Source organism: Oreochromis aureus, linkage group 15, assembly GCF_013358895.1.
Source record: "Oreochromis aureus strain Israel breed Guangdong linkage group 15, ZZ_aureus, whole genome shotgun sequence".
NCBI lineage: Eukaryota > Metazoa > Chordata > Actinopteri > Cichliformes > Cichlidae > Oreochromis > Oreochromis aureus.
Genome location: NC_052956.1, coordinates 10,898,648 through 10,914,620, shown reverse-complemented (window position 1 = coordinate 10,914,620; position 15,973 = coordinate 10,898,648). Strand labels below are relative to the sequence as shown.

The 15,973-nt window shown below is 40.1% G+C and overlaps 1 protein-coding gene across 2 annotated transcripts in view; it reads right to left on the bottom strand.

The window, feature by feature from the left end:
- fig4a (FIG4 phosphoinositide 5-phosphatase a) overlaps positions 1–15,973 on the bottom strand; it is a 58,543-nt gene that overhangs the window by 32,175 nt on the left and 10,395 nt on the right. For both annotated transcript variants that reach the window (XM_031727622.2, XM_031727623.2), the window contains exons 8-13: positions 14,888–15,016; positions 12,690–12,790; positions 11,584–11,746; positions 6,212–6,309; positions 2,439–2,572; positions 1,680–1,796 (exon numbers count right to left, since the gene is read on the bottom strand). In XM_031727622.2, coding sequence (XP_031583482.1) covers positions 1,680–1,796; positions 2,439–2,572; positions 6,212–6,309; positions 11,584–11,746; positions 12,690–12,790; positions 14,888–15,016 — 742 coding nt within the window. The remainder of the gene's footprint in view (positions 1–1,679; positions 1,797–2,438; positions 2,573–6,211; positions 6,310–11,583; positions 11,747–12,689; positions 12,791–14,887; positions 15,017–15,973) is intronic.

Below are 15,973 nucleotides of genomic sequence, written 5' to 3'. Positions count from 1 at the left end.
AATCGCTCTTTGTCTGGTCCCTCACCCAGGACCAATTTGCCATGGGAGACCCTACCAGGGAGCAAAAGCCCCCAGACAACATAGCCCCTGGGATCCCTGTGACACACAAACCCCTCCACCACGATAAGGTAGCGATTCATTTTCATTTTTAATCTTTTTATTCACCTCAAATAGTCAAGGCTCTAAAAATGTTTCGTTTTCTCCTTTTTGCCTCCCTTCAGGGGTTCCACAGCAGATCCTCTGTCCTCATCTTATCCTTAATATCCTCTTCTGTCACACCAACCCTCTGAAAGTCCCCCTTCACTACATCCATGAACCTCCTTCTGTGGTCTTCCTCTTTTCCTATGCGTGGCAGCTCCATCGTAAACATCCTTTGTCTAGTATATCCACTATCTCTCCTCTGCACATATCCAAACCATCTCAGCCTTGCCTCTCTAACCTTGCCTCCAAACCAACCTGAGTTTTCTCTCTGTAAGTGAATGACAATTATTTAGTTTTAGATTTTTAAGTGGGGTTTCTAACTTTGGACTCCGTCTTGCTTTTCTTTATTCCATTTCAATTCTCTACCACTCTCATTCGACACTTTTTTTTTAAAAGGGAAAAACAGCAAATAAAGAAAATCACCCTTTGACGAAAGGCAGACTAAATTGTACAAAAGCAAGCAGAAATCAATCAATGCAAAACCCCAGTAATTCTGAATTTTTCCTTGTGAGCTGTGGATATTGACGTTTTAAAACACATTTTATCATCTCTGAATAAACTCTTTGACCCACTTTAAAATCAATCAGCAGCTGTAGCTAAAGTATGCATCAAAGTACAAAGTCTGAATGCAGCGAGATGGAAACGTCAGACAAACGTGTAAATGATAAGAACAAGGCAGCGTTATCAAGACTTTGTAAATATCTTCATTATCCATGACCCAATTCCTGCATGTGATGAATGCTACAGGTGTCATACCTGATTGCACAAACAAACAAAACACCTACCAGTGTATGTGTGTGTGTGCGTGCGTGTGTGCGTGTGTGTGTAGTTGGGAGAGCATGTGGCTGAGCGTATGAGTCCTTAAAGCAAAGAAAGTGTGATAGCTTACGTAATGCAAAAGAAAGGGTAATAAATATGTGCTCTGGCATGGTCGTTGGGTTATGTAACAGAATGGTAATGGTGGGTAAAAGCGATTAAATCATCCAGACAGTAGAAGAGCCAGGCACTATGTACATGGATGGCAATCTACTCAGCTCATTAGCAGAAATTTCGATGTAATACAACTGCCATCAGGCATAATTTCCATTAAGAATTCATATGTGGAGAGTTTCAAAATCAAGCAAGTGTCGATAAGTGTGATCATGAATATGGAAAATTACAAAACCTTATAATTTACGAAATTTGTGGAAAACATCCGATTTATAAAAAAAGACACTATTGTGGTTTCGTTTTCTTATAGTTTTGTGTCACGTGATGCGTAACCTGTAACCCGCTCATATTCAGATTCGTTAAACAGCTTCCATTTTACTTATTAGTTTGCTTCAAATAAAACTGAAACAGTAACAGATGTGTTTGTTTTGCACATGGGGCTGACTGAAAGTTTTAATTCTTGTCCAGCAGTGTGTCTTTCGACCTTCTCTGTTTTAAAGGGGGAGAAAAAGAAGTAATTGAATAGGATTTTTAAAAAAAAGTCTCACCTTTCATCTGGTCTGAGAGTGTGACAGTAGAAGTCAGAGCGATTAATGAAGAAACCCGTTCGCTTGACCACGTTCTCTGCTATCATACTCAGACGGTCGAGAACATTGCACAACTTGCTGAGACAGAAAGAGAAAGATTGGAAATGTCATTTTAACTCACTAAAGAATAAATCATTTTAAAAAATGGATGTGCCTGTAGAAGCTCATTCATCAAATTTTATATCCAAGTCCCTAGACTTTAACATCTCTATTCTTTGCTCCCAAAAGGGCTCAAGTTAAATTGTCAAGATCTCATATGAGCGTATCAGAAAAGAGTATCCCAGATAGCTGCTTTGAGCTGCTCTTTAACATGTCTGTCCGGAACTTCCCAAAATTCCTCTACAACAATGTGAGAGGAATTTCAAGCCGTTTCAGAATGATAAAGTCACATAGAAAATGTTTACTTCAAGTTATTGCTGCTAAATATTGGTTCTACAAGCTACTAAATCACAGGATGTACTTAGTTTTTCACAGTGACTCTGATATTCCTGATATACCACTTTCACAGTAATGGGGTGGACATGGGGGTCACAGTGACTTTGATATTTGACTGCTTACAGGCATACAAACGTGTCCAAAGGTTCAATTTTCTCTTTATGTAATGGGCTTACGTCACACCGTGATATTTTTCCCCTTTCAAAGTGAGCTTCTTATTTTGTTGGTAAAAACATAATAAAACTGCACCTTAAAGATATTCTGTGCACTAGTATTTGTCAATACCTCTTGGTGTAGCGGGCCATGTCCCAAGCGATATAGTCTATGCAATGGGAGGGAGGGAGGAACTGATTCAAGTTGACCACAGCACGGTACAGCTCCTCACTCAGAATCTTCTCATGTTTCCTTTTTTCACGTTTCTATAGCACAACAAAGAGATGCACACATGTATGTATGATTCTATCAAACGTCAACTTAAGTATTACATTAAGGTGGCCTTGATAGTACAGTCACAATAGTATCTGAGTTCTTTGAAAGGTTTCCATTAGGGATGTAGTCAGACGTGTAACAGATTCTGCGTTTTCCTTTGAAGTATTAATCAACATCCATTCATGTCTTTTACACAGTGACCTCAGAGAACACAAAGCTGCAAGATGCAATTTACAGGGATCGAGCACAGTAGAATATATGTAATAGAAACCACATGATGCAGGCCAAGGACATCCTAGTCTACTAAAATTAACCTAAAAATGAAAATTAAATGTGAAAAAAATATTTTAATTAAACAAAAATAAAAACAAAACTTTCACAAGCAAAAGAAATAACAACCAGAAAAAAAGGGGTTATGTTTTGTGTGTAAAATAATAAAACGAGCGGTCCACACACGCACACGGGTACTTTGATAAATATAGGGTATACCTATGGTATTGGTCAGCATCTGGCAACCAACCTGATGGGTTTCCTAGCTCACTAGGAAAAAAATGATGGGCAACAACATCAATCTGCAAAATCAATTGAATCACCTTTCTTCCCCCTTTTTGAACTTTGACCATCTTGACTACATGCCTAAATGCATTGCTGTCATATGACTGAATGAATACATGTACAGCTGAATACATGTGCCTAATAAAATGGCCAGTGAGTGCAACTGTACGTGTCACATCAGTTAATTACTTTCAATTACAAAATACTTTTAAATTTTACACCATCAAATTTGCTGTATCTTTGGCGAGCAAACATGGGGGAACAACATTACAGTGATTATAAATCTTGCCTCTAATTTTGTCCTAATCAGTAAGTGAAAAAAAATCTCAAAAGAATCAAAGAAATTATTCTTTTTCAACTAAAATGCATGAACTCATAATCCTTCTATGTGATCTGCAGTCACACTATCCATTAAGCTATTTCCACATGAACTCCACTGTAGCTTTATGACTGATCACCCAGGGTGATAATCAGCTTGGACGCATCATTTAGCAGCTCACATCGCCATTCAAACACCCAGCAGTGGCAAAGCACCACAGCAACCAGTCAAATTACCAGCACATTTCCTCGACCATTCAGCAGAGCGTGTCATACAGGCAGACACGTACACACTCTCGGTCACACTTTCTGAGCACAGATGAGATACTACAAGTACAGTACACGTGAACAAACACTCAGAACAGCAGACTTGTATTGTTCACAGGTATAAACAAGCTTAAAAAAAGGCCACAATAATGTTGAGGTGCAAAAGTGCAGTCGCAGATCACGAATGATAACATAAAACAGTCACACATGCACATGGACGTACGGGAGTGGGCTCAGTGACGTATTAGTGACGTTAATGAACATTGTAATAATATGGATGTATATTTTACCACAATGGTTTAATGGGTTTCATGTTTTTCTGTAAGGTTACAATCCAAATTATCTATCTAAGTGTACAGAGTACAAGGTATCCTGAACAAGTCAATCACATGCTTGACCATGTGCGCCTTTACGCCTGCTTTCTTACATGCTGGGATACATGCATTAGCCCTTGCCAAAATGATGCACATATAAAAGAGTTTGAAGGGCCAGCATGGCCCATGCCACCTCCATTAAGGGATAGATGGCAGTGGGTTTTATGGTTAAATGCCATTTCCTTCCTCTTCCTGTCTCTCTGGGATAATCTCGAGGGGGTATTGTGTTAGCAGGGGGTCCCCTGCTTTGTTCCCCACGGTCTGCGAATTTCACATGGCTGTGGCTTGTGCACACCCTCTGAGCTCTGTGATTGGTTCCTCATCTCACAGTTCCCCTTGTGAGTGACAACGTGAGCTGGAGACCCAAGCTACGAGTATATGGCTGTGTTCCCAACATAAAGTAACTGTGATGCACACAAGGATAAATCTGCAGCATGAAGCAAGACAAAGCATTTTATAATCTTCATAATTTATAATGAAACTTAATCATCTTGCTTTTTTTAACTGACAGCAGTTTAAATGAATTATAATAATTTTTCAGCAAAATAATGTGGAAGGCATAATGTGGTGAAAGCTAGGTGTGTCTTATCAAATGTGCTTGTGCGTGTTGGTATGCTTGTGTTTCCAGAACAATGCAGAAGCAGATCAATATTCAAGGCAGCTTTTCAACTGCTTGTAATCAGCAAGCACTCAGAAAATCTCCTGTGACTATAACCGCTCCACAGCAACACCTAACGCACCAATATCAACAGAGTGCTTGACAAATTACAGTCGTGCCCTGCACTATAATTTTAAATAGCTCCCTCTTGAGTGATCACACAGGAAAGTTATATTTGATCTAAAGATATGCCTGATGCATATATAATCCTTAGCCATTTTTGTCTCTTTCAATTTTTAGAAACATGTGCTGTACTGAGAGTATTGGCAGGGACTAGAAAGAGAGGCCATATTTCTCCCACATTAGCTTCTCTTCATTGGCTCCCTGTTAAATCCAGAATCTAATTTAAAATCCTTCTCCTCACTTACAAGGTCTTCAATAACCAGGCCGCATTTTATCTTAAAGGCCTCCTAGTACCATATCACCACAATAGAGCACTTTGCTGTCAGACTGTGGGCTTACTTGTGGTTCCTAGAGTATTTAAAAGTAGAATGGGAGGCAGAGACTTCAGCTTTCAGGCCCATCTTTTGTGGAAAGAGCTCCCAGTTTGGATTCAGGAGACAGAGACAGACACCATCTCTACTTTTAAGATTAGAAGATTAGGCTTAAAACTTTCCTATTTGATCAAGCATATAGTTAAGGCTGGATCAGGTGACCCTGAATCCTTATGCTACTATAGGCCTAGCCTGCGGGGGGGTTCCCATGAATCATTGAGTGTTTGTTCTTCACTCACCTCTTTTTCGCCATCTATGTCTTTATACACCACTCTGCATTTATCATTAGTCTCTGGCTCTACTCCCACAATGTGTCTTTGTCTTTTCTTCCTCCCCTCACCCCAAACCAGTGACGGCTGCCCTCTTCCTGGTTCTACTTGGTTTCTTCCTGTTTAAAAGGATTTTTCCTTCCCACTGTCGCCAAGTGTTTGCTCATGGGGAGGATTGTTAAGGTTTTCTCTGTATTATTTTAAGCTGTTTACCGTACAATATAACGTGCCTTGAGGTGACTGTTTTTGTGATTTGGCACTATGTAAATAAAAATGATTTTAAACTTTATTGAACTGAAATTTGATATACAGAAAATAAAATGTAGATAAATTAGCAGAAGACAACATGAGCTGCGTATTTACGTATTTCCCTTTATTGCATTGCTTCTCTGAAGCATTGTACTGCAGATGTGCCCTAAAGAAGGTGCTAATAAACTGTAGCACTGGAAAAATTTAAGTGTGAACTCTCTAGCCTTAGAATGAATTCTCAGCTACATCAGCCATTATTTAATAACTAAGAAGTTTAAAGTCTGCATTCTTGCATAACTCTATGGAGATGCGATTTTAATTATATCACAAGAATTTATGTAAATAGTAAATAGCTTGTAAGTGGTTTTATTACTGAATGACTGTATTTTTGTATCATTAAACAAATTTTGGAATACTTATTTCAGCACTGGAATGACCTCCCTACCTTGACCAAGTTGAGGATGATGATGGGTGAGCCAAACCGCTGCAGCATCTGGTCAAAATGGAGGCCAGCTACATAGGCGTATGGGTCAGCTTGGTCCACTGCAAAATTAGACAGAAAAAATATTTTAATGGTTAAATATTTAAGGGTCCCCACAAGAATATAACACAACTTTATTGACCTCAATATAAATTATCTTTCAAAACAATATTGCATATTGTCACAGCTTAGGTAAAAGTAGCAACAACACTGAGAGACCTACATCACCACCACCCCCAAAGATCACTACAGTGGAACACTTGCTCTAGCTGCTATGAAAAAGAAGTTATCTGACTCACTTGATTAAATGCTTATATTCTTATATATCACACATCACTATGATAGAGCCATCGGCTGTGTTGTGCCTACATGACTGAGCATGCGTCACGGCATGACATGACAAAGAGATCTGATAGGTCCTAGACTCCTTCTACTGCATTAAAGTGATCTAAAAGATGCACCAAAAGTCAAAACAAAAAAATAACTTTAAAATAATTTTACTAAGAAGTATTCCTGATATAGAGAGCAATACCTCTACGGAACCCTGGCATAACATCATGGAGTAAATCCAGGATTTACAAGAAGGGATACAAACAATTTAGACCAAGCCCAATTCTGCATGTGTTTTTAAAAATATTTCTGCTACATGAAGGGCTTAAGAAATGTATTAGACCAGCACCCAATGTTTTTTTATGTCACAATTGCCATAAATTAACAGTACTGGTAATTACCAAAATCATCTTTTATGTTTTTGTAATGGTTAATACACCTTTGTGTGCAAGCTCTTTAATTGAAATTATACTTTTCATGACGAAATTTAATTATTGTTGTTATCCATTAATTTCCAAATTAACTGGTTTACAATTAAAAAAACAAAACAATAAAGCACATAATTATTTTTTTGATTAAAATGTAAAAGTACTTGATTAGATTTCACTCCAATTTTTATGTAGTTTTATTTGTAATAAAACAAGTATTCTTAACATTTTTTGTATCTATACTTTTCTTTTTGAGTTTAAAACTTTTCCACATGACTATTTTAACAGACGACCTTTAGCACCGCACTGAACCTTTGCATTTTCATTTTTCTATTAAATCTTCATTTTTAAAAGCACATTTACAGCTTCTACTTGCCACTAATGCTCAACCCCACACCTGCACACATGTTGCCAAATTGGACTAGTGCGGCTGCCAGAAAGGAGACTTAAGAAAATAGGTCAGATCGTGCTGCAGTTCATCCCACAGAGCTGCTTGCGTGTCAGAACTGATAAATTAAATGTCACCTTTTTCAGCTTCTCCCCAAAACCATTTAATCGTCATGTTTTCCACTGCTCACACCTCAAAGGATGATAGTTTATGTAAAGTGCTTGTGCACCTTGGGAAGGGAGTTTGGATAATGACATTGACCACTGAAGGAAAGTCACCAACTAAGGTCATCTCCTAAATGATTCAATTATGCAATAATGAGTCTTGACATATCAGAGATGGGGCAAGGAGTGATGCATTGTGTAATATAGACCCTCTCTACTCTGCATGCACTGAGTCCAGTATGTCTCTTAGCTACGTTGTTGACCTAGATTCAGCTACGACAATGGGGCTTGGATGTTTGTGATCCCTTTAAAATTTCAGCAGAAAAACAGAAAAAATATCAACTGATTTCCACATAGGTCCTAAAAGTAAGTAAAGAGAACCCAACTAAACATATGTGACAAAAATGTCACATCATTTATTTGTTAAGGACATTGATCCAATACCCAAAAGTGCATTTTAAGCTCTTCAAACCACTTCAAGTATTCCAAGATTTGTTCTGTTTTTGATTAGAGTCAAGTCAATTTGATGCCCTGGGTAAAATTTAGATTTTGGTCCAATCAATAAACGGGTGTATAAAAAAAAAAAAAAAAAAAAAATCTCCTGGATCACCTGTTGAGAGAAAAAAAAGAGAAGACAAGCAAAAAAAACCAAACAAAAACAAAGCAACATACTAAACACAACACCATCACGTTAATCTAGCTGAGTGTGAACAGCAGTAAATACTAAATATTGAAAGTTGTTGTGCAGCACGCAGGACAGACAGCGCACAATGTGCTTTGAAGTAGCAGCTAAGAAAGGTGTAGTTTATGTCTACGAACAGTGAACACCCGTGTGCACACCTGTGTGGATCAACGCGCTTGTATACAAAAAAGGTTTTCCCATGTAACGGTCTGCTAGAGGGTGTGGAGGCCCATAGCCCCGCCCCCAGGGCATGAAGCAGGCATGGAGGAGATCCAGGCTCCAGACATCCAGAGGACCCAGAGTGCGAGAGCCCAAGGAGTACCACCGGAGGGGCATCTGTGCCACCTTCCTGGGAAGGGCTGAGGAGATCCCCAGACGAGGGGTCACCCAGTAGCCACGGAGCAGAAGCCAGAGGGGCTGCACCGGGCGTGCCCGCCGGCTCTGCCGGCAGCCAGCTGTGCCAGAGTGAACCGAGTTGCAGGCCCGAGGCCGGAGGCCCGAGGCCCCTTTGCCCCGGAAGAGGCCTGACCGAGCGACAGGCATCGGGCCCCGCCAAGTAGCCACGGGAGTGAGCCGGTGCATACCTGAGCGCCCAGCCCGGACACCAAGAACCACCAATGCACCAACCCCTGAGGGCATCAGCTACCAGCAGGGAGTGTGGTGAGGGGAGATAGGCCTCCACACTTGGAGGGCCTGGGAGTACCCAGGGAGGTGGAGTCTAAGACCAGACCTGACATATAGACACAGACAAACAGGCACATACAGACATAAACATGCTTTCCCACCCTCATGCACACACATATACAAACACTCAGCACTCACCCAACGTAGGGATAGACATACATAGACATGTACACACAATCATACTCCCAAACATACTCTATGCCCTGGGTCCAGGTACCCTCCCCCAGAGGGGAAACGGCACCCAGACCCAAGAGATGTGACCCTTTCCCCGGGGTGGAGGCAAGCAGACCGCCCCAGGCTCCGCAGCAGCAGGAGGCCAATCGGACAGCCAACACCTCCTCCCAGCCCCCGCCCGATGGCTAGTAGAGAACGGGGTGTGTGAAGACCCCATACCTCCCTCCTCCCGCTCGTGTGTAGTGTTGCTGCGTGTTGTTCTAAAGTGCATTTAAAACAAGGGAGGGCATGGTGCTGCTGCCAGAGAGCAGCAGGTGTTAGCACGGCCCCTCCCGAGAACCCTCAATGTCTACATGGATTTAAAATTGAGAGGTGGGCACCAGCGCCAGAGGTAGGGTTGAATACACAGACCGTCCTCTGGACGCCGTTAACGTGATCACCCTCAAGGCCCTTAAGTTGTGAAATAAAATTGAGGCACAGGTGGCCAGAAGGGGACAGAGGGGGGGGGGAATGCCTCCCCTGCACCCTGGTGACACACCCGCACCCCAAGGCCCTACCTGTGTGGGTGGGTGTGGTGGAGCGGGAAGAGGGAGGCAGCCGGGGATGGGGAGGAAAAGAAGGGAGGGGTAAGATGCCCTCCTTAGGGGCCAGCTCCCGGCTGACCCCAGTAGGCACCCCCGTCCTCTAGTACCCACCAAGGCAAGGGAGCCCAGGCCCATCCCGATCGGGGCCCACGGCAGCAGCACCGCTAAGCCCCACAGGACCTGGGGAAGCCCACCCCACCCCACCGCAGAGGAAACTATACCCACCCCAACATTCAATCATCTCCAGACTACACAAGACAACAGACACCCAGGTTAGGTTTATTCTCCACCTCTCCTGTGTCTCTCCTGTGTCTCTTTTTTTTTTTTTTTCCTTTCTCTTTGTCTTTATAAGTGCCCTTTCTCACTGTCCCTTTTCCCTTCTGTTTTTCTTTTCCTTCCTCTCTTTCTTTCTCCCTTTCCTATCCCCCAGTCATGTCTGTCCCATCTGTAACAACTGAAAATAAAATAAATAATAACAACAAAGTTTGATCAAATGGACCAATACGGCAATGCCATGATGATCCATTTGGCAAAATAAATCCATTTGGTATCCTTGTTGGTCTTCAGACAACAATTCTGACGGCTTAAGAACCAAATGGGACAGACAAAAAAAAAATAAAAATAAAAAAAAATAAACGGGTGTATAGCCTACCACAGAGATTTTTTTTTGAGCAACATAAGTGACCTGGAGATGGATGGTTATTTAATATGAAAGGTGAAGTTCCACAATAATAACCTATATTATTAAATAGAAACAAATTAAACTGATTTTTGAGTTTCATTTTTTGTACCATCAATGAAAGCAAGCTATACTGGCACATCAATAATTTATTTAAATATAATTTTTCTACAAACATTTATGCACCAGTGAAGATGTCTTTCTCTCCAGTCAATAACAAAGCAACATTTTCCTCGTATTAAACATGGGCTAATGTGAGCAGGACAGCTGTTTAGTTTCACTAAACTCAAAATCAGGCAGGTTCGGGAAGCACAAAGATGTGAAATGTACAAAAATAAAGTGCAGCTGGAATGAATAATGAATAATTTAGAAGTAATTTTAATTTTAAAATTGATCTTAAAACTGTTTTTCATTATTAAAAATGAAATCCCCAGTAATAGTAGACCTATTGGGAACAGGATTAAAGACTCCACAAACTAAACTACTATTTTGCGTCAACCGCTTAATTAGATGGCATATTACTTCTCTTCAGTGGAGGCAAAAATATGATGGAGGGGAAAAAGTATGCCATGCACTGAGAAAACTGTGTTAACACACGTAAACAGGTCAAATGTTAAACTGATGGTGGAAGGGTTGGGGAAACATTTAGGAAATGTCAGATAAGGACCGTCTTAAAGGATCAAAGTGGAAGCAGGACGATGAGGAAAGATGACACACAGAGGGATCTTAGGGACATGCTCAGTGTCTATCTTTCACAGGTAAATGTCACCTGAGGATGAATTAAAGGGCAAACCAAAAGAAAAAAAGATTACAATCTAATACAGGCATTGTACACATGCAAACACCAGTCTATTCCTGTGTGTATACCCCCACACACAGAGCTGTCCTCACCGTCAGTCTCAGTACCTAATCACCTCCCTCTGGCCACGGTTTTGTGTTTTTATCCTGCTTATAATGAAATAGGATGGATACAAAGCTGAAGCCAAAAGGGGCCATCCTGCCTTCACAGTCTTATTTTTTTTTAATCTTTTGCCAATAGTTGAAAGGAATGGCCTCAGTATACTCTACATATATTCTCTTATTTTAATATAGCTTTTCTCCGATGACTTATTTCTTCTGAAGCATCAAAAGACAAAAATAATACACATACAGTTCACCACATGTTACATATTTCAGCCTACAACAAAAGCTGCTGATGCTGAAGTGTAAAGAAGAAATCTTACATCGTATTGGGGGTTTTGGCATCATGGTGGAAATGTCCTGGGACCAGTAGAGTGGAACGGAGCCTCGGACCTGGACATATGAGGAGTAACTCCCTGCTGTGAAAGACATAACTGAGGCATCATGGACGACCTGTTCAGTCTCTACCTCATTAGCCACATCTCCCTGAAAAAAACAAAACGAAACAAAGAATGAGAAAAGCAAAAAAGAAATGATAAACTTCAGCATGGTTGGGAAACCCAAGAACATGTCTTTAGAGAACATAAAACAATTATTATAATACAATTATATAAATCTAAATTCTTTATGTAGTCTACAGGAATAGTTCTTCAGGCTTGTTGAAGAACATTCAGAGCTCTTCTCTGGGTGTTCGCTGTCTTATGTTCTGTAAGGATGACCTCACATTACTGGTACTTCAGTAATGTTAAGGTCCAGGCTCTGGGACTATCCATGATGTTTTTCTACCCAAATATGTTTTCACTGCATTAGCAGTGTGTTTGGGATCATTGTTATGCTAAAAAAAATGAAGCCGTTGCCAATCAGATGCTTTCCAGATTGTATTGCATGATGGATCCAAATAACATAGCACTTTTCTGTGTTCATAATACCACCCATTTTGACACAATGACTAAAATGCACCATTTCTATTGCTACTTTTCCTCTAATTTAGCTCTAATTCACTTCTTTTTTTTACTGACTCTTGTACTGCTGTACCATGTGAATTTCCCCACTGTGGGATTAATAAAGTCTATGTCTATGTTCCTCATCTAACATTCTAAGACTTCTAACACTCGGTCTGCAATTACCTTCCTCATTCTAAGTCTTCCTACTACAGTCATGTGAAAAGTAAATACTAGAAATTGTTGGGGGTTTTTTTTGTTACATATCTGGACAAGCAAACACTTCATCCTCTTTGAAACATTCCCTACAGAAAAAGAGGCTATAACTGAACAACATCACATCTCAAAGACACTCACTCCCATTCCAAAAGGAGAAAGTGTGTCCAATTAACCCCCTGTGATTAACCTGAGTCATCTCAATCTGTTTTGTGGCCCTGATGCCACCCTCTACTATCTGTTCCTCCGAGTTACCCTGGTAACTTCTGTACCTCACAGTTGGCTCCCCTTTTGAGGAAACGGGTGCCAGCAAATTTGCTGGAGCGCCTGGCAATCAGGGTGATGTGAACCGGTCGGCCGTAGATCAGAAGTTCTGTAGGTGTTGGGTAAAGGAAAAATAATAATAATACCAATATAGACCTAACAACCTAACAATAACCTGTGGAAACAAACACATATTATTAGTAAAATGTAAAGAAAATTTTGTTTCATTTATAGCAGTCATGCTTTGACATTAGCTCTTAATGATGACAGTTTCACTTGTAGTTAGAATATGAACCTGGGAAATATATTTATTTCCGATTTCTCCCACCTCTATCAATATTAAGAAACCAATAAGAAACCTTACGTAAAGGTCGTGATTGAACCGCTCCACATCTTTTTTAGTGCATTTATGTGTCTTCCCATCTGCTAAAAGGTTTTGCATATTTCCTATCTGGTGAGTCTCCTCTTGTTGCACCCAGTGGCCCTTTCATCCACTCAGAAAAGAGGACTGAATGCCAAACAATTTCCAGGAATTTGATAAACTCAAAACACCCACACACTGCCACAGCGGCAGCAGGCTGCCTAAAGAGGGAGACAACAGCGACAGGCCTGATTGCATATTAGGTTATTGCACTTCTGTGTTTATCTGCAGAAGACTCACAGAACTTAGCTAAAGACAAAAACAAGATAAATCTGGTTTGAAAGCATTTGTATATTGAACATCCATTAACATTATTAATATTGGCTGAACAAAGATAAGGAAACATTGCTTAACGAGACACAATGGTGAATGACTAAAATTTGAAAACTGAACCTGAGGCTGACTTTTACTCTCATAAATCAGAGGTAATCAAGTGCAAAGTCCCTGTGCAGCAGTTACCCATGCATCAATACCACAAAAAATAAATAAATAAAAAAATCCAGGAGAAATTATTAATGGAGAGACAATTCGCTGGTGTGCACTCAAAACTTCAAAGAAAATGATACTAAAGGACTGAAACTCATAAACAAACCAAAAAAAAAAAGTATTCATAAATCATACAAAACACAGGCACGTCTCCAGAAAGAAGCACGTGTAACTCATCTGTTTAATATGCACAGTGTGGTTTCTCCCTGCAGATAACAGCCCGAGCACTTCTGAAAGTGCCCGTGTATGCATACCTGATATGCTCTGATATTTGCTTTGTTAAATCCCTAAAAACAAAATAATTGCTTGTGCAGTTCTGTGATGAATCACAGTCTCTCTCACAGTGTGATCCACGTGATCTGGTGGGGGCTGCGCACAGTTCAACAAGTGGTGCTGCGAATGAGAGATGAGAAGTATCGACAAAGGATAACAATGTGAGAGTCTTCTGTAGTGTTGGGTGTAGTTTCACACATAGAGTAATCAGTTATTCAATTAATTTTTCAAATAAGCAGTCCTTTACCGTTAAAAATAAATAGAAATAACAGAAGTTCCCTGTTCTTTTTGCTGTGACAAAAAGGGAAAAAAAGAAAAAAGACACAGACTCCCTGGCATGCAGCTGCATCTATGTGCTTGGTTAAAATGATCAGTGCTGACAGATGCATCCCAACAAAGTCTCAACATGGCACTAACTTTATTGCTTAAAAGAATGCACTAGAGCTGCAGTCCCCAACCTTTTTTGCGCCACGGACCAGTTTAATGTCAGACAATATTTTCACGGACCGACCTTTAAGGTGTTGCAGATAAATACAACAAAATAAAATGATACGACCAAGACAAAAACTGTGGTATTTTGTAAATATAATAATAAACGCAAATTCATGGTGTAATTGTGTAATTGTGTAACTTTATTAGCAGCGTCCTCTTGAAATGTGCCAACAACATTGACAGTAACATCCTCCTCTCTGCCCCTTAATGCTCTCTGGTTACTATGGTAACGCGTAAATATTTCTTTCAAAATAAGACACACAACTACAACATGGGAAAAGACCCAGGGAAACCGAGTTAACAATAAAAAAACCCCATAAATTTCACACCCGAGCCTCAACTCTTGCGGCCCGGTACCAAACGACTCACAGACCAGTACAGGTCCATGGCCCAGGGGTTGGGGACCGCTGCACTAAAGGTACTAACCTTGAGGATATTCTTTTATCATTTCCATAAAAAGCATAGTAAGTGTGTCATGGCAATTAAAAAGGAAACACTAAATAATTCTATAAACAGCTGATGCTCAAAGGATACTGGACTGGCCACAAAATCCATGGATTATATACATAAGCCAGTCATGATGCACTATGTCCTTGACTCGCTCCAGGAGCTTCCCGTTCCACACATACTTGTAGTAAGGCTCGTTGTAAAGGCCATAAACCACTGTAGAGAGAAAAAAAGAAGACCGAATCATTTTTCTGGACTGGTATCAGTCACGCCCATCAGACCGTAAAGATCATATTTAGTGATAGTTATATAACTGATTAATTTTATCTACTGGTACACTACAAAATATGTCATAAATGGCAAGAATATAAAAAGTATTTCCCAAATAGAGTATGTGTGACTTTAAAGGTTTAATGGTATGTTAGGTTTTAATGTAGCCACCTTAAGTTGCTGTGTCTTACTGCATTTGGATTTGTATTCAATAACTGGAAAGTATATTCTCTTGGGTTAAGATCAGCTGACTGATTTGTCCATTGAAGAATATCATAATTTCTGTGGCCTGAGAAACTCTCAGCAATATACTTTGGATCATTAATCATTTGCAGTCTGATCAGTTTTGCAGCATGTGTCTGAATCTGAGCAGAGAGTAAAACCCTGTACAATTCACAATTTATTCTCCCACTTCTATCAACAGTAACATACTATCAATAAACAATAGCGATGCTGTTTCACTAGCAATCATATATGCCTATGTCATACCATTGCCTCCACCATGTTTGATAGATAATGTGGTATGCTTCACATCGTGAGCTCTTCATTTTCCTTCTCCATACATTTTTCTTCCTATTATTCACAAACAATTTCATCCTGGTTTACCGTGCCCAAAGATCCTGAGCAGAATATTTAGATAGTTTGTGATAAAGCCTTATCTGGCCTTCTTGTTCTTGGGTGCAACCAGTGGTCCGCACCTTTTAGTAAACCCCTTTTGGTGTTGCTGAGCTGCTCAGTGCATTCCTTGTTTTTAAGAATGTACCAGACTGTTGATTTTGGCCACTCCTAAAATTTATGCTCCCTCTCTGATAGGTTTATTTTGCATTTTTGTGGTTTTACCCCTGTACACTACCACAGCATTTTTTTGAATAAATAAATAACAAATTATGGACACAACTGTAT